General features: G+C 44.2%; 1 protein-coding gene across 1 annotated transcript in view; it reads left to right on the top strand.

Moving 5' to 3' along the window:
• LOC117229197 (kin of IRRE-like protein 3) overlaps window positions 1-18735 on the top strand; it is a 376701-nt gene that overhangs the window by 346294 nt on the left and 11672 nt on the right. Inside the window, exons 7-12 of the mRNA XM_076523448.1 lie at window positions 2283-2391; window positions 5036-5222; window positions 9126-9264; window positions 10878-11065; window positions 12668-12801; window positions 14081-14324. Of these exons, the coding sequence (XP_076379563.1) occupies window positions 2283-2391; window positions 5036-5222; window positions 9126-9264; window positions 10878-11065; window positions 12668-12801; window positions 14081-14324 (1001 nt within the window). The remainder of the gene's footprint in view (window positions 1-2282; window positions 2392-5035; window positions 5223-9125; window positions 9265-10877; window positions 11066-12667; window positions 12802-14080; window positions 14325-18735) is intronic.

Below are 18735 nucleotides of genomic sequence, written 5' to 3'. Positions count from 1 at the left end.
AACGCGATCCGCTGCTTTGTTTACGAGTTATTAACGAAAAACAGTGACCAATGAGAGGCGAGGGCGCGAAGTTCGAGATCCCGCAACACGTGTCTTCGGCAGAAGGTTGGGACGGAGTCACGGAGCCACGGAGCGTGAACTCTCCGGATTTTTTTTTTACTACGTAACAGTAATATTTTTAAGAAAAACGCTGTTCACCTTTACTTTAGACCGACTGAAGAATATTTATCATAACCTTATGGAGTTTCTGCAATTTCTGAACCTTCTGTAACTTCTGTAACTTTCCTGGAACCTTCCTAGAACTTTTCTGGAACTTTTCTGGAACCTTTCTGGAATTTCTGGAACTTTTCTGGAACTTTTCTGGAACTTTTGGAACTTTTTTGGAAAATCTGGAACTTCTGGAACTTTTCTGGAACTTCTGAACTGCTGGACAAATCTATGCGAAACACACGTATTAGCTTCAAATCCATGCGAAACACACGATTTAGTTTGAAATCTGGAACATCTGGACCCTCTGGAACCTCTCATTGATCACTGTTTTTCGTTAATAACTCGTAAACAAAACCGCGCATCGCGTTTTCGCTAAGGAAAAAGCTGCTTCAAATGACCTCAGGAACCCCTCATTTCTCGGAAATAAGATAATTTTAGGACACCCTGTATAATATTAAACTATCAGAATAAGCCGTAAATGCTATTCGCCGTTCGTCTTCGTCTTCCCTCACATAATCAAATTATATTTCACGTATATTTTCCTCTTTTTCTCCCGAGTTTTTGTATTCGATTCTTTTCTCTGTTTTAAATATCTGTATTTTATCCGTCTCTTTCCCACTCTGTCGATAATTAAGGTTATTATTAACTCTTTCCCATCGTTTCTCGACGAAGTGATAAGGACATTTTTCGTTGCCCGAATGTCACTGTAAATTATGTTGCAAGAATTCTTCATTTCCAAACGGGACGTAAAAGGACCATTTTTTCCAGCACCCTCCGTTTCTATCGTTCGCTGTAGTTTTGCCGAGCTGTCTTTGTTAATAAAAGTATGAAAAAGATACTGGCAACCTAGTTCCAGTGCATCATTGGAATTCCGCCCTCCGGAGTATTAACGCATCGTTCCGGGATCCGCGCGTATCGCAGCAGGATTCCTCATTAAAAAAATCCACAATTTCGTCTGTCACGAACGGACAGAATCGCGGGAAAAAATGTGTCGAGGCTACGGAGTAAAAATGCTCCGCGAGAGACTTCGTTTCGGCGGGAATTGAATTTCGACGCGTTCCTCCGTCGCGTCGGTGCGACGGACGCGCAAAAAACACGGCGTATTTCGCGTAAGGACGGTTAAATCAGCTTTACACCGTGATTTGTTTCATCACCGTGATTTGCAGTTGTAACGCGCGGGGGCGCAATGCTCGCGGACTTCTGACCGTACTTCATCGGGCGGTTACGTTGCGCTTAAATAAATCATTGTAACCGCGATCGCGTTGAACGTAGCAGCACCGGTTGCACCGAAACTTTCGGCTATAAAAATTACTGAGTCCGGCGAATAAATTCCCGTAATCCGTTCGTTCGAATAGAGGAAAGCTTTCGCGAACAAATTTCATTTTACGTGCTACCGAATTGTACGTTTGATGCGCCCGATGTATCCGGACTGCAAATTCGATGCATTTGTACATAGGTACGTAAGATGAAACGAAAGAGACGGTTCCGTCGAACCTTGCTGCGATGTCCATTATTTGCTAAAAAAAGACGATCGAAAAGATTGAAGTACCTAAGTGACTCTGCGAGGGCAAAAGTCCGACGAGTGCACAGCGAGAATATGCAGCCTGACGACGACGGACGAGCCTTTCTCGTTGCACCACGATCCTGGTGCAGAGGATTATTTACGGCGGCGACAGCGACGAAAATAATTTTATTGTTTCCGAGCTCGGTGTGTCCGGCAAGCTGATTAACCGTCGCGCGATTAACCGTCGGACAGTGTACTGACCTAAGGGAGACTAATTTTAGAACGCGGCTTGTCGCGGAGCGTTTATCGCGCGAAGAGAAATCGAGCGGCCGGTCGCGGAGCTCGGGAAAGGCTTGAGACAACGCGCAGGCTATTGTCGCGGATTAATTAGATGTTAAAGCAGCCTTTTCATCGACGGTTAATTCGCTTGACACGGTTCGATTCAGCCGCCGCGCCGCGAAACGATTCGCGCTGCGCTTTACGCCCGTCCTCGATGAATGCACATGCAATGCCACCAATCAATAGGATCGTTTCTCACTCTCTCTCTCTCTCTCTCGTTCCCACACAGATCCGCCGACAATCAGCTCGGTCGGGCCTGATCGGCTGACTACGGCGTTACTCTTTTCCGGTGCATCGTTCGAATGCACCGCCGATGCGATGCCACCGGCCGACTACAGGTGACTTTAGCCAAAACGATTCGACTTTGCATGCCAATCGTTCTTCGTAGATAGACTGTCGACAATGGCCCCGTGATCTTTACGACGACAATGACGTATAATATGTGTTTGTAATTAACTTTAAATACATGTGGAACTGATTGTAGTCGACATTTATAGAAAATTGCATTGGAATACAGTAACGTCTCCCTAATTGACAATTGTCTCTCTAATTGACAATTTAGGGAGAAGAGAGACGATTATTCGATCCTTGCGGTTCATTTTTACAGTCACGAATTGTCGACAACTATGAAAACGAGCCGCAAAGCTCGAATAATGATATCTCCTCTTCCCAAGTTGTCCATTTTTGTGCACAATCTAAGGGTCAGTTAGGGAGACATTACTGTATATTTTTATCTCGAATTCGAAACATAATAGATTTATAAAGATTTCAAACAATTTTGATCGTAGAAATTTAAATTGCTCGATTTTAAACAGGAGTGACGTCAACTATAGCGACGCACATGTTTCTCGAAAGGACACTGATGCTTGCGACGAGACACTGGGTTCACTTTGACCTAGATTTAAAATGTTTTGGGATAATAATTAACTTAATAATTCGGTGAGATGCGATCACATTGAAACGCAGAAAAATCAGAAAATTTTGTAACAATTTCTTGAAAACACTGTACTCGCGGTAGCCTTGCAACATTACGAGAAACAAGTGAACCGCCAAAGTTCATGGAAATTGAACTGGGCCAGTCGAGTAAAGTTCCTCGATGATTCGAATTTTTAATTGTGCATTAAACGATGTTTTCTATTTGTTGTTGCATGAAGCAAGAAATTTTAGGCCTGTTCCGAAACAGCTTCGCGATCTCCAAAATCATTTTACAATGAATTACCTTCGATGTTATGCCATTAGCGAACTGCGAATCTTCGTTCGCTCGTACATAATAAAAACCCGTGGAGAATTTAATCCAGGATTTTTCATGCGCAAAATATACGAATAGAGAAACTCAAATTACCTGGATACGTGTTTCGTTCTTTAATCTCGTCGCCAAAAAATGTGTGCTCGCGAAAAGCTACGCAGTCTAACCATTACATTTCATTAAAACGTTTACATCCTGTTGTGATATGCACACATATTTGCTCTCGCCACCAGAGACGAGTGGAATTTGTAGAAACAGTATTTTAGATATTCCAAGCAGCGGGTACCAGAATAAAATAGTAATTTAAGCACCAAGCATTTCGGGACCCCGGGATCATTTTATTTTCATGAAAAAATGAAAATAATTTTACTTTAGCAGCAGGGTACATATTTTAAAACGTTATATAACATCATATTTCGAATATTCCTTGGGAAAGAAGCGAATGAAGGAAAACAGGGCTTTATGAAGCAGGAAACCGTAGAAACTTAGCATTGTAAATTCCTGTTTAATTTAAGAACCGCTATTTGCATGCAACAAAGTACTCTCGAAATTATCATGTATTTAGTTGCTCCTTGCTGGACGGGGAATCAATTCGAAGAAACGACAAAATTATAACCGAGACGTTGACAAACTTCGAGGTCCTGTAACCTCGTGTAAAAAGTTCTTACAACGTTCATACCCAATGTTCTATTTTGAAGAGTCGGGTCTCTACTTCACACCCCGAACACGCAGAATATCTTAGCACGGTCTCCACGAGCATTAATTTCGCTGCTTATCTCCATTCTTAAAACGTTTCATTAAACGCAACATGCCCCGTTTACGAATAATTAAAACAATTTAGCAAAGCACGGTTTTAAGCTTGCTGAATATCATATTGTGTGCTGTAACTTTAAACAGCAGCATGCATAAAATTAACTAAACTATAGTAAATATAAACTGCGAAATTGTGAACGTGACGCATGCGTGGCGAGGGTAGCGAATAGATCTGATCAGCAAAAGTTACACGAGTTCAAAGATCAACAATTTCTCTGATAAATCCGAGATTCATTCCATGTCCAGCAAAACACTACGAACACGCAGAAATGCACGAAAACATAGCACATTTAATTTGCAGTATCGATCACGTTCGATGCGTACATTTCCTTTAAGGAGCGGCAACCCTGTAAACCTCAGCTGCCAGTCATTTTCGACATCAAATTTAGAAAATAAATAAAATCTTCTAGCATTTTTTACGACAAATTCAAATGCGTATACCAATGATTGTCTGCTTGTTTCCATTGCGACGTTTTTAAAGTAACTTTAAGTAATAAAGCAATATGAAAAACACAAAGAGATAAAGTTTTCGAGCTGAAATATTTTGTTTACAGTACACGCTCGCGGTATTGAAAAAATAATCGTATGGATTCACGGTCCGATTATTTTTTCGATGAAAAAGTTCTTTTTCTCGCGCGACGAATACATTTACGAAATTAATATCTGCGTGTTTGTACTTGTCGTAGAAAATGCTATAAAGACACGTATCATCAAAGTGTTATCTTGAAAATTAGCGGTAGCTGATGTTGGCAGGGTTGCCGCCCCTCGAGTTGCCTGTGTATCTTATCCGTGATTGCTTAGCGAGTTCGCACGTTACCCGAAATTCCGGGTTCACAGTTGCACGCCCCGATCCGTAGTTAGATAGCCGCGAGAAAGAGCGGGCCGAAACCGGAGACGATTAGTGTTTTGTCGTGAACGAGCAGATGGGCGCAGGTCTTCACCGACGGTCGGATGCCGTTGGAGTGCGGCTCCGGGCAGCGATTGATCCTGACGAACGTGACGTACGAGCAACAGGGTCAATACATATGTCTCGCCTCGAACAAGATCAATGGAAACGTCCGGGAAGTTAAAAGCGACCCTGTGTCTCTGCAAGTGGTCGGCGCGCCCAGGGTAAGATGCACGAGCGTCGAGGATCGACGCCCGACGATAGTAAATCGACGGCCTGTTTCAGCTCGGCGAAACGAGCGGCCATTTGTATAGGGCGTGCTGCTACTCGCCGAAAATTAGCTAGACAACTCCCGCTCCGCCGCCGCTAAATCGATCGGAACCAGTTCAAATTTAATCGCTCTCCGGCCACCGGAAATATCCCGCGGATCGTGAATCGCGGATCGGAAACCAGCCCGACCAGTTTTTACGCATCGCGCCCACCGAAAGCTGCGTCCCCACCGAGCCATCTTTCAACGACCACTGTTGCCGCGAAATTCACACAAATATTTCTTTCGCGCTAAATAGTCAGTTATTTATTTTTTTTCATCGGGCGTCTAATTCGATTGGCTGCTAACGAACAACCCCGTACATATTCGATAAATAAATAAGAGTTATAAAGATACACTGCCTGGTTATATAAAATGGGGAAATATTATAGAAATATTATACTATACTATAGAATCGATACCATAGAAATGTTATCAGAAAAACTGTTTTGGATTTCCTGTTAAAATGGCTCTGACTACAAAGGGATAATATCTTCGAAGCGGATATATAACCGTACATATTCAGTAAATAGATAAGAGTTATAAAGATACACTGTCTAGTTAAATAAAATTGGAGAAATACTATAGTAATACTATACTATACTATAAAATCAATATCATAGAAATGCTATCAAAAAATTGTTTTGGATTTCCTGTTAAAATGGCTCCGACTGCAAAGGGTGAATATCTTCGAAACGGAACGATCCAGGTGGTTCCTCCACCTAAAAAGAACTCAATCATCAATTGTATGTTCAAGTAGAAAGTTCAATAAGTATTTCAGAATTTTATCAAATTTTTTTAAACCCTGGAACGCTAAAAAGAATCGAAAAACCAGGTTGCCGGCCGCGTTAGTAAAAAAATATCTTATCGACGCAGCTTTAAGAAGGAAACGGAACGGTTTCTAAAGAACCGATCAGGGAGATATCTTCCATTTTTCAATATGCATCTTCGCGATGAATTTTGGTACGAGACACACAAACAATCCATTTCTCCTGTGCTGCTCGATTAACACCAGAACAATGGACTCTTTTTTAGAAACGTATAATTGTGTAAAAATTACATTCACATTTCATCAAATATACAGGGAGTCCCAAAAATTTCTCGCAATCTGGAAATGGCGGGTTCCTCGGATCATTTGAAGCAACTTCTTCCTTTACAAAAATGTTCTCCGAGGCACCGTTAACGAGTTATTAACGAAAAATAGTGACCAATAAGAATCGAGTACGATTGACGCGAGGCGACCCAATCAACCAGCACACGGAGCCCAGTCCCGCTCATTGGCTCGGTCGCCACGCGCCACCTGAACTGGAATTCGACCGCCTCGACCGCTGGCGCCGTTGGCTCGGCCGGCTCGCGTCAGCTGAGCTGGGATTCGACCGCTCGACCGCTGGCGCCGTTGACTCGGCTGGCTCGCGTCAGCTGAGCTGGGATTCGACCTCTCGACCGCTGGCGCCGTTGGCTCGACCACCTCGCGGCAGCTGATCTCGCCTCTCATTAGTCACTGTTTTTCGTTAATAACTCGTTAACGGTGCCTCGGAGAAAATTTTTGTAAAGGAAAAAGTTGCTTCAAATGGCCCGAGAAACCCGCTACTTTTGGATTGCGAAACATTTTTGGGACACCCTGTATAGTTGCGCGTTCTTCTTGCGAACCCATTAGTATTTCTCTCGTTCCAACGCAACAGATATTCGTCCAATTCAACGGTCAGAAACTGGAGTAATCGAGTGTAAATTCTAAGTTGAGGACATATGGACGGGGATTAACTTCGTTCGCAAACATTTCGCTATACGTTAGTGGGTCGGGCGACAAAGCGTGCACGCCGGAGAAGCAGCTGTTCCTGCTGTTTGGGTTCGGGTGGTGGGGACTGTTTTTCTTTGATTTTAGCTGGCCCGAATGGGAACAAGCAGCGAGCAGCCGACAGTTCGTTGCCGGTAACACGAAAGACTTGTGGCGATTTTTTCGGGCAACCTGATATGTCGATACAGATTGCTGGCGTGGGCGCAGCTTAACGGTGTACGGTGTTTTTCCTTGTATATTTTTTCCGGCGTTGTTTATCGGGAAATCAATGTAATCGAAAAACAGGCGCACGCCGAAGGCAGGGAATAATTAATAAAATTACTAAACCGGCCGAGCCGCGCGTTCGTCGACCTGTTAAAGCACAGCCGCGTCGGTTCCCGCGGCCCCCGCATTTATACGGGAAAAATTCATATTTAACCGGATAGAAAGAGGCCGGGGCTGAAACATGCAGCCGGTTAAAACGTCATTTCCACGGGAACACTCAGGCCGGTTGATTGCAGCTACAATGTTTTCGCTCGCATCACCTGCAGCAGATTTTCCGATCCGTGCGTGCCAAGTACCGCTTGCGGTGCGCTGATATTTCATGGAAACCGTGACCCTCCGTACCCCCGCGCTCTGAAACGCCGCCGAAACGTTGACTCGGTAACATCGCCTAGCAAAAAGAATCGACGGCGGATCGAGTCCCCGTGAAATTCGTATAACGAGCCGGGCTGCGAGTTTCGAGCGCGGGGCGGAGCACGCGACCGAAACACCTGCAACACCCCTGACAGATACCGTCGAATAGAATTGTCGACTTCATCATCGCGGCATTAACAAAGTAGTACACTCGCGGTTCGAGCACCGAAATGGCCCATACAAAAATGAAATGGCCGCAAAATGCGCGGCAATCGACAAATCGATTTCGTCTTCTTCTTCCGCACTTTCGCATCGAAAAATCGGTGAAGCGCCGCTGAAAGTAATTGGCCAATTAACTGACGTTATTCGTTCTCGGCTATGTATTTGTTGTGAAACAGCTCCAGCTCTGTATTCGCATAGTCTGCAGCAGATTAGTTCACAATATTCGAACAAAACTCGACGCAAATTGTCCGCTCTTGTGAAATACCTAAAAAGAAATGCCAGGGGTGGTGGCTGTGAAATTTGTTAACCCTTGTGTCAATAACCGGACACGCCAACACCTATTTACAACTCAATGTGTTCTTTACATTTCGAATGAGAAGTGCCAAAAGTGGAATCCCGTGAAATGTCGTCCTAAAATAAATCGATTAAAAAGATTATGAAACAGCCGTTCCACTGGAACACATTTTAAATAAGTTGTTGAAATGTGGCGTTTCGCTCCGCAAAATCTAGCAGGATCTAATCTAGGTGTATCTAGTATCGTTTCAATCATATTTTGTATTTTTGTCATAAATTTCCCACGAATCATTTATGAACATTTCGTTCTACAACATTTTAGTCTTATTTTTAACGTTAGTTGGAACACACTGCTTACTGAGTACTTACGGAAAACGGCGGTACACCCGGTATAATATAAATATTCCTTTTCGCCGATCGTGAAACTTTCAGCCACAATGTCTTTTAACTCTTCAAAATCAAATGCGTCTTCGGTATCACTCGGCTCTAAATTCTCATCATAATATTTATTTTTCTCCATGTTGCTAACCATAGAAAAGGTCAAAAAATGGTTTAATCGTAATGGTACAGACTTAGCACGTTTTAACTACAGATAACAATTGCTAACGCCGACGATAACGTATGCTAAAAACATTTGGCTCCGCAGCGGAGTCTTCGGAGCGCTAAGGGGTTAAAATGCTTTTAATTTTGTTGTAAATTGAAACTACACAATTTTCCTATGAACGCATAAAATCGGCAGTCTAATGATAAGGCGAATCGGAGCAGATTTTCGGGCTTATTTCGATCGCAGCTTGAAACTCGTTGGGAGGAAAGTTCCGGCTGTTGACACAGGGGTTAGACGAGCGAAGATTCGCCGGAAGACCGATTGAAGGGGTTGTTGAACGCGTGTCGTAGGTGGTGAAGCCGACCATCGCGGAGAAGTTCGTCGTGGCGACGACCGAGGGGAGTCCGGCGAAATTAGAGGTCCGACTGTGCGCCGACCCGAAGCCTCAGCTCGTGGCTTGGGAATGGGGCAGCACCAGACTGCACGCCGGTTAGCTCACGGCTTACAGCCTCTTCCTGTAGCCCCCCCTCCCCCCGTAGCGCCGAAAGTATCCGAGAGTCTTTGCCCTTTCGGTTACCGCGTATTCCTGCTTGTTTCTTTTGCGTGTACGTACGTACTCTTCTCCCTAATTGGCACTCCTTATCGCTGGAAAGTGGCGCGGCCGCGATTAATTAATCCGAGCATCCTCGAATTGCAGGCTAAAGCGGCCGCGAGCCTCCTTTTTAATTACCCGCCCTTTTTCCAGCGGACTCATCGTGCGCCTGCCAACCCAACTCTTCGATCCCTTCACCGTGATCCTCCCCGGACCAACCGCTCCTCGATCGTCGTTCTTTGGATCTAGACATCCGTTCCGTCGCTTTTCCGGCAGGACATGTCTCGAATACTTCGGCAACATTTTTATCCCTTTGTTCCCGTTTTTGACCGTCCCGCGAGTCCTTCCTTCGTTGCAGCTCGCGAACTGTTTTTGCTTTGGAACTATATTTTCTACTCGAAAGAGATCAAAGAATGATCGTTGAATGAATTCAGTTTCTGTAATTGTGTTCTGCACGAATTTAACGCTCGAGCGACGGACCTTCTTGACAGAAAAATAACTTAACAGTGTTAAATTTTGGGTCGTTTGTAATTTTATTCGACAACTTTCTTCGATATGTTTCATAAGGTGTTCCTTTACATTCGGCATCGAAATGTCCGGATTATTAAAATTAATTTTCACTGCTGAACACAACTTCAGCAGTTTAAAGATAATAAAATAGGTTCAATTACTGTGCACAGTAAATATCAAAATTCGAACTGAAAACAAAAATTCAAGTAGAATTAATCGCTGTTTCGTTTCTCCGTAATCTTGATACGTTTTATACCAATACAATTAATATCGCGATATTTTATCGAAGACGATTTATCCGATCGAATATTGATCTTCATTCGTTCAGTATGTTCTTCAACTGTTTCACAAGCTTTACACAAAAATTCGCGCATTCAGTATCAAAAAAACGAAATCATTTTTATAATATTTTAATAACTTCCGTCTTCTAACAAATAAGTAATTCATTGAATTTAAATAAGAAAATTTCATAGATAGTATAATGTTAATTATGCTTGAAAAAATAAACGAAAGGCACAGTAATTGACTAGAGCACGGTAACCGGCTCCACTTCCTTAACGGTACGTTTCGGTGCGTCAGTCAACATAAACACAGCTTTTGTTCCGGCGATTGTTGACCAGGGTCGGTTGCTGACTACACGGCCGCGTCAGCGAAAGTGTATCGAACAAGCAGCCGGCGTTTCAACTAAAAATGTCGGTTTCCAGCGAAGCCGGGCAAACTTGCCGCTTAAAACTGCGCGGCAACTTCCGAATGACCGGACAACTTCGATTGGCCGCCGAGTCTATAGACACGCGGGTTTCCACTTTGATTTCTTTCGATGACCCCGGGGCAGTGAAATTCCGGCGACAGAAACGCGGAAACAGTTTAGTTTGTCTTCCCCCACCCTGTTCCCTTTCGGCCGCCGTTAAGCGATGCCCGACGAGTCGTGGACGTTCTCTCGGGTCGATCGCGATGGATTCCGGGATCGTTTTCGTTTCCGTAATCGTGGTCCCGTTCGCAGGCGAGATGCTGGAATCGCGATACCGGGCCCTGGACCTGGACCCGCTTCCGGTCGAGGACTGCTACGCCGCCATTTTGGAGCTGATCAGCACCGTGAAGGAGGACCAGCGGCTGTACCACGTGATCGTGGAGAACGAGCGGGGCAGCGATCGCCGGTCGCTGATGCTGAGAGTCGACGAGCCGGGCCAGGTAATTATTAGATTGTGTGACAAGTCCGTTCGCGGACCTCTGACACCTAGAAAAAGACAGGGAAAATAACGCGAGTTCGAAGCGATAGTTCAGATGAATTTTGGGATACGTACTCGCGGGGCTATTTCTATGCATCTTGGCTTAAATGAAAGCTGGAAGTATGTACTTTAAGACAGGGTAGATCAGATCGCGATAGAATAACGAGATCATTTTAAAAAATTATAAGGAATTGACCTACGACATCATGAGGTTTGCACGATCTATAAGGAAAAGTTCAGGTGGATTTTAAGATACGTTCCCGTAATGCTATTTCTATGCTACTTGGCTCGAATGTAAGCTGAAAGTGTCTACTTTCAAACAGGGTAAATCAGATCGCGATAAAATGACGAGATAATTTTTTAAAATTATAAAGAATTGACCTACGACATCATGAGGTTTGCACGATCTATAAGGAAAAGTTCAGGTGGATTTTAAGATACGTTTCCGTAATGCTATTTCTATGCTACTTGGCTCGAATGTAAGCTGAAAGTGTCTACTTTCAAACAGGGTAAATCAGATCGCGATAAAATGACGAGATAATTTTTTAAAATTATAAAGAATTTACCTACGACATCATGAGGTTTGCACGATCTATAAGGAAAAGTTCAGGTGGATTTTAAGATACGTTCCCGTAATGCTATTCCTATGCTACTTGGCTCGAATGAAAGCTGGAAGTGTTTACTTTAAGACAGAGTAGATTAGGCTGAAATTGTATAATAAGTCCGTTCGCGTCGACGACTGCGCGGTGCTATAGTTTCTCAGAAGAAAACGCGAACGGACTTATTACACAACGCAATAGAATAATAAGAATGCCGTCGTTGCTGCACACGCTGTTGTGAAACGCTGCCAGCGACACACTGGATAAAGAGAGAGAGAGAGAGAGAGAGAGAGAGAGAGAGAGAGAGAGAGAGAGCAGTGGAGAAGAGAGAGAGAGAGAGCAGTGGAGAAGAGAGAGAGAGAGAGCAGTGGAGAAGAGAGAGAGAGAGAGAGCAGTTGAGAAAAGAGCATGGAGGCGAGTCTGAAATTAATTAGTAAATGAACGAGTACAAAACGGAATGCCGAAGGTTGGGTTCAACGGGTAAGCGCTGTTATTAAACGTAAGCCGGATATAATTTGACGAAGATGAAAGGCCGATGACAGCGGGGCGGGGTTAGAAAGGGATGGAAGTGCGGAAAGCGGCGAAAGAATAAATCGCGCGGACTCCGAGGGGGGAAACGCGGTAAATGAAAGAGGAGAAACTTTGTAATAATGTTTCGTAGAGCAGAGAGTATCGTCCGTTCGAATGTTTGCAATGTTCCGAGCGAGCGGAGAACCGTCTCGCTCGCGTGCCGCTGCCGGTAATCGACGGTCCAATTAAACAATGGCGAACAGTTCCTGCGCTCGATATTTAATTAAAGTATAAGTATTCGGCGCGCGTACGAGAATGGAGCCGGCCTGCTCTCTCTCTCACACTCGCTCTCTCTCTCTCTCTCTCTCTCTTTCTCTCTCTCGCTCTCGTCGCATCGAATCGCGTCGGTGTGGTCGCGTGTAAAAGCTTTTTTCCGTCCCTCGTATTTGTTACAGATTCCGCTCGTTATCGGCGCCGTCGCTGGGTTTACGGTGCTCTCCGTCCTGATAATGGGATTCGTTTGTTTCCTACGTTCGGATAGATGCTGCGTGGCCAGAAACACGGTGCCCGCTCTGCAGCAAGTGCATTGGTAAGCACGCGACTCCCCGCCCGTCCCTCTCGCGTCCCTCCTTCCTTCGTTCGTTCGTTCGTTCGTACGTCCGTCCGTCCGTCCGTCCATCCGCTCGTTCGTTACCCGCGAATAAACGAAGTCGGAGCAATTTACATGGGGAAACGGCGGAATCCTTTCGAGCGGCCCCCACCCCCGACGGAACCTAATGAATTATTCTTTCATTAACGGGACCGCGATCGCGGGCCGATCCGTCACTTTTTACCCCGCGGAGAGAAAAAGACCGAATGGAAAACCGATGGAAACTTATCTATTGTTCTGTACAAAGGAGGGGGATCGACGACTGCTTCACAAGTGGAGGAGCCGAGCGTTGATCAGACTTTGGGGAACCGGACACGTTCCGTTGGGTGGTGCAACGGGATAATTTTACGAATTTTTCTGCGATTGGTTAACGGAGGGACGGACTCGGAGGGAGCAGCCTCCAAGTAGAAATGAAGAACAATGGTCCGACTTTGCTCTAAAAAAGAACGCTGTATTCATTCGGGGAAGCCAGCGGTCTCTCGAAGAAGTTTTTTTTATAGAATTGTTTAATCACAAAACAGCTTGTAGACGTTTATCTACTGTTCTATACAAAAGTAACGACAAATCACCCGTTACGTGCATTTTTAAGTAGAAATACACTGGAATGGACAGACTGTGAAGCAGATAGGACACTTTCAGGAATCTTTTCTTGGCTGGTTGAATTAAATTAATTCGTGTTACGGTGAAACTATGCAGTTAGTGGTAATTAGAAAGTGGTAAGTAGAATTGTCCATCAATGGTCAGGCCATGCCGTTGGTGGTAACATCTAAAAGATATTTCCAAGGTATTTCAGGTTTCCCGAGGAACCTTTAAACAGGTCAAAAACATTTTAACATACTTTTAAAGAATTTCTTCGTCAAAATTTCAAGTTTACTTTGAAAAGGTCATTACTGGGGATTTTATGCAATTATGACAGAAATGAATAGATCAAATGCAAAATAGAGAGAACATTATAACATTATAAAATTTGAGAATACTGTATTACTGTTAATTCATTGTAACGATTAAGAAAAATGAAATGAATATCCGTGTAGTTTCCATATCATCTAATTAACGAGGACATTTTTTTTTATTTTGCACAAAAATCCGCAGTCTAGTAATTACATGCAGGAAAGTTCAAAAAGATCTTACAAAAAAGAAACGGTTCAACGAACGAGAGAAAGTTGGCGAAACGAGGTAAAGTCGAAGTGATCTATACAGACGGACGGATCTGTTTCAGCACGAAGGCTTCGAACACGATGATCGAGGATCCCCGGCTGGCGGTGGACACGATGGAACGCAACAGCCAGCAGTACGCCTCGGAAAAACGACCGAATCACGTTTTGAAACCGGTCCCGTCGCAGCAGTACCAACAGGAGTGCTATCAACACGATCCGCCGCACCAGCAGTCGCACTATCAGAGGCATCATCATCACCACGGGCAACACCACGGGCAGCACCACGGACCACAGTACACGCTTCAGGTCAGATAAGTTGATAGAAAGAGAAAAGCAAAAGAAACCAAAAGCAAGCAAAAACAAAAAATACAAAAAACACAAAATCCGTTCTCGAGGACTAGAGAGAACGAAGTCGCTGAGCGACGTCCCTCGGACTTGATTTCATTCCTCGTCATCCATCCCAAGAAACTCCTGGTCCACCTCGATACACGCGCGAACGCAGGAACGACACGGCTCGGGTGTTCTTTCGAAGGAAAATCGCCGCGCACAAATCGAACGCCACGCGAGCCCGCTTCGAGGACTCGTTTCCAATGAATTTTAACCCTTTACACTCAAGTGGTGACTCTGTAGCTCTCCTAAAAATTATCGTATCACGTTCCAAAATACTTTATTCATTGTCAGATATTATATTTATATTCGAAAATATTTGAAAAACTGTTTAATCCTTAGCGCTCCGCGCGTTTTTCGAGTCAAACTCCGGCACATTTTTGGAGCGGAGCGCCTGAGATAAAGGAAGTCTTATTTTCAGCGGAAAAGATTACACGTCCTTGTGAATGCATTTGATATTTTATTTATTTTATAAATATACATTTTCCTATTGTAAATTAAAGATAAATTTTAAATTTTGTAATTCACCATGGTGCGATATCTTTGATAACAATCTCCCATGTGCATTCTGGGTTTACTTGGACAAGTGTCACAGTATTCACTTTGTCAAATAGAGTTACCAGATATTTCTCTCAAGTTTAGAACATTTTCCGCGTAATCGTTGGTTTCCTTCATAATTTCATTTACCAATTCGTCCGTGAAAAATAATTAAAAATATTGTATCGGCTGTTCAATGTTTGTAGGAACTTGTGGTCCAATGACCTATGGCAATACACTAAAAGGTATTCTATCTGGAATATGTAATTCTTCCGTAACATCGCGCCAATCATCCAAGTCTTGTATCGAATCTTCGCTTTCGCTTTCAATAATTCTCATTCTTCGTCTCTTTGGTAGTATAATTTCGCTAGTACTATTCGAAGTGTTAGAATCATAACCAACATTGTCCTACACAATGTCTTTTAACTCTTCAAAATCAAATGCGTCTTCGGTATCACTCGGCTCTAAATTCTCATCGTAATATTTATTTTTCTCCATGTTTCTAACCATAGAAAAGGTCAAAAAATAGTTTAATCGTAATGGCACAGACTTAGCACGTTTTAACTACAGATAACAATTGCTAACGCCGACGATAACGTATAACGCCGCAGCGGAGCCTTCGGAGTTACGGAACAAATGGCAAATGTCTCCGTAGCGGAGCCTTCGGAGTGCTAAGGGTTAACAAAAGTGTGACTGTTGTATGAGTCACAAGACTCAATTTCACATCTACGGAATGCAACGAGTCATATAAAATGTAAATATTGTAGATCAGGAAGACTGTTCCGAATTTATAAATAAAATGACTTCGAGTGCAAAGGGTTGATATCTCGTTCGCGGTCTCGCTCTTTAATTCCGCGATTTTCGGCCGCCAATCCGGAGAAGTTGCTAGCGTTGTCGCATGGCCAAGATAAATTCTCCCGCGGATTTCGTGTTCGCCACGTCTCGCCTCGCCGAGAGAAACGGCGCGGCGCGGCGTTTGAACGCGAGAAGAACGAGTGTGAGAGGTCCCGTGCAGCTGTTTCGTTCCGTTCGCTTTCCTCCCCGTTGCGACGCGATCTCGTTCGATAGAGGCAACGAAGCATGACCCTTCACCAGCAACAGAGAGTTCGCGACGGTACGAGAGACGCGGGAGGTGACTCTCTCTTTTAGTGTTTGAATTGCTCGTTGTGCGATGTAGTGGGCTGAATTCGTGGGTCTGGCGATCGATGCGATCGGCGTGTCCAAGTTAGGCATCCGGCGACCATCTTTATTTCGCCCGGACTTCGATTTCTATAAATTAGTCTGCTCGGTGTTTACCGGTGTTTACTCTGCTCCTGTGTTCGCTCGTGGCACAGATCAACGGTAAAAGACGCGCAACGTTGCGGCGTGTCTGCGGGGAATCTAGTGTTCGCCCGGATAGCCTAATTAACTTGATTTAGAACGCTAGATAGACCACGGCTCTTGGGAAATGGCCCCCGGAGGACCTTCTTGGACACGCCTGCGTTTCACACAGCTCTCAGACGTCCAAGCAAGACCTAGCCCTCCGCAAAACCGGTCACCCCGGTTCTGGCATGAACGAAATCACCCCTTAGTTTTCGATCTAGTGGTTAGATGGAGTTTCTGCAAGCGTTTGCTCACCCGCCCAGCCAGCCAAAACCGTTTTGAAACCGCACGTACCATCGTAGCGTGCTTGTCGACGCACCCCTCATCCATTTCGCTCCTCCGAGTCGCTCGAGTCCCCTAAACGAGCGCATCTCTCGATATTTCCATTTGTTTTCCCTTCTGTCTGTCTCTCTCTCTCTATTCCTCTCTTTCTCTCTCTCTCTCTCTCTCGCCCTCGCTCTCGCTCTCTCCGTTCCCGTCTCACCCTATCTTTCCGTTCGCACTTATCGGGAAGTGATCTCGTGAACAAAAGCGTCGGCACTGGTACATATTGAATCGAAAAGAGAGAGAGAGAGAGAGAGAGAGAGAGAGAGAGAGAGAGAGGGTGATAGATATAGGGAAAGGGACATGCGAGCGCGACGAGTGCACGTGCTCTCCACTCGAGCGTCGATAATCACGGTGAATAAGAGCAATCCACGGTACCGGGCCGAGATGATTTAATTCTAGCTGTTTTTCACCCCGATCGGTCATATCGCCCGTCACGTCGACGCGTTCAGAACCCTTCCGGGAGAACAACCGTTTCGGAAAACACTCGGAGACGTCGTCGGTCGGTAATTAACCACTCGGGTACGAATATCATCGATTTCAGTTCCTTCAGATTTTCTCCGAAACGAAAGGAACTTTTGTCTAGTCGCGTCGATCGAACATGTTCCAATTGTAATTCTAACCCAGGTGGTTAACCCTTGACCTTACAAAATTTTGACTTGACTTTTGATCCCTGGACTTTTCGTTTGGACAACATCAACGCATGATAACCTTGGCATAAACTATCGTTCAAACGGCATCGGTGCATGAGACCGGCAGTATCAAGGTTAACCAGTTAGCTGTGTTTGACGTGTATACTCGTCATATGGAGAAGCGGCATTATTTTGTGTCTCTACGAATATATTCGTCGTACGTAAAAAGTAGTGACCATTGGCTATTTAAATTGTAATTTTGGTGAAAAGAAAAACATATTTTCTAATCTCAAGATGTTCAGAATACTTTGAGGCCAGGTCGGAATAAAACAAACAACTAAAAAATATGAATAATTATGTGAATAATTCACGATATCGATGTTCGATGTGCAAAGTGCCGTCGCGTATTGTACCTTGCTTTGCTGAATACCACTCTACAGTAGCAACTTGAATTTTTAACTTTTATAAGTATTTGATCTTTCCCGCGTTTTTTCGTTTATTATGTACGTAGTATATGTTAATGTCAAGCGAATAAGTAAACGTTAGTAATAAAATGGTCAATTTTATCAAATAATACCGTCTTTTTGATCCAATATTTTAACAGCGACACTTAATCTCTGTTTGACGAGTATGCTCGTCCGTCGCTTGATTCTCGCGACACGTATAGGTGCGCGCATTGAAAAAGAGGCGCCACAGCTAACTGGTTAGAAAGTAATGCCAGCCTGCCACCTCAACGGAAAGCCCAGCAATAGCGTCTCCACGCTGAAACTGTTAACCCATTGACTGCCAACTACGAGATATCTCGTAGTAAGCGTCTGCACCAAAACTGCCAGCTACGAGATATCTCGTAGCGAGTGCTGCAAGTTTAGATTGGCTACAAATGGCTATTTGAGTTAGGAACTATTAGAAAAAGGATGAATGAAAAATGTATATAGTGTAGAGAACATATTGATTATCAATAAAAAAAAATACTGTAAATGCCATTGCAATATTATATCAGTAACTTAATATTATCATATTTTGTAAAACTTCGTGTTTTTTTTTTTTTTTTTTTCTTTCAAATGAAACCGTGGCACCCAGGGCAAGACGCGCTAAATTTTCGTGGCAGTCAATGGGTTAAACGATTTTCTCAAACGGCATTCTCCCGGGTAGGCGAAGCGGTTCGTTTGTCCCTCGGTGTTAAATTGACACGTCGACGAAATATACGCCGAGCAATTCGATCTCGAGTAGCCTCTTAAGAAAACGGGAAATTGTGACGTGTGATCGGAGTGTACTTTTTCAGACGCAGTGGAAAACCGTGTCAGATTAGCACAAGGGAGGACAGAGGGTCGAAAAGCAAATGTTTCGCATCCAGGAACCGGAATCGTTTCAATCTCTCGTCTCCGCACGTCCGAACGAATCGAGTTTCATCGCAACATCACCTAGAACCATAGGCTCGCACAAGTATTGACCATTTCGGCATCGTCCCCCCTCCC

Source organism: Megalopta genalis, chromosome 7 (assembly GCF_051020955.1).
Source record: "Megalopta genalis isolate 19385.01 chromosome 7, iyMegGena1_principal, whole genome shotgun sequence".
Taxonomy (NCBI): domain Eukaryota; kingdom Metazoa; phylum Arthropoda; class Insecta; order Hymenoptera; family Halictidae; genus Megalopta; species Megalopta genalis.
The sequence above is the reverse complement of the archived record's forward strand: the minus strand, read 5'-3'. Positions and strand labels throughout refer to the sequence as shown.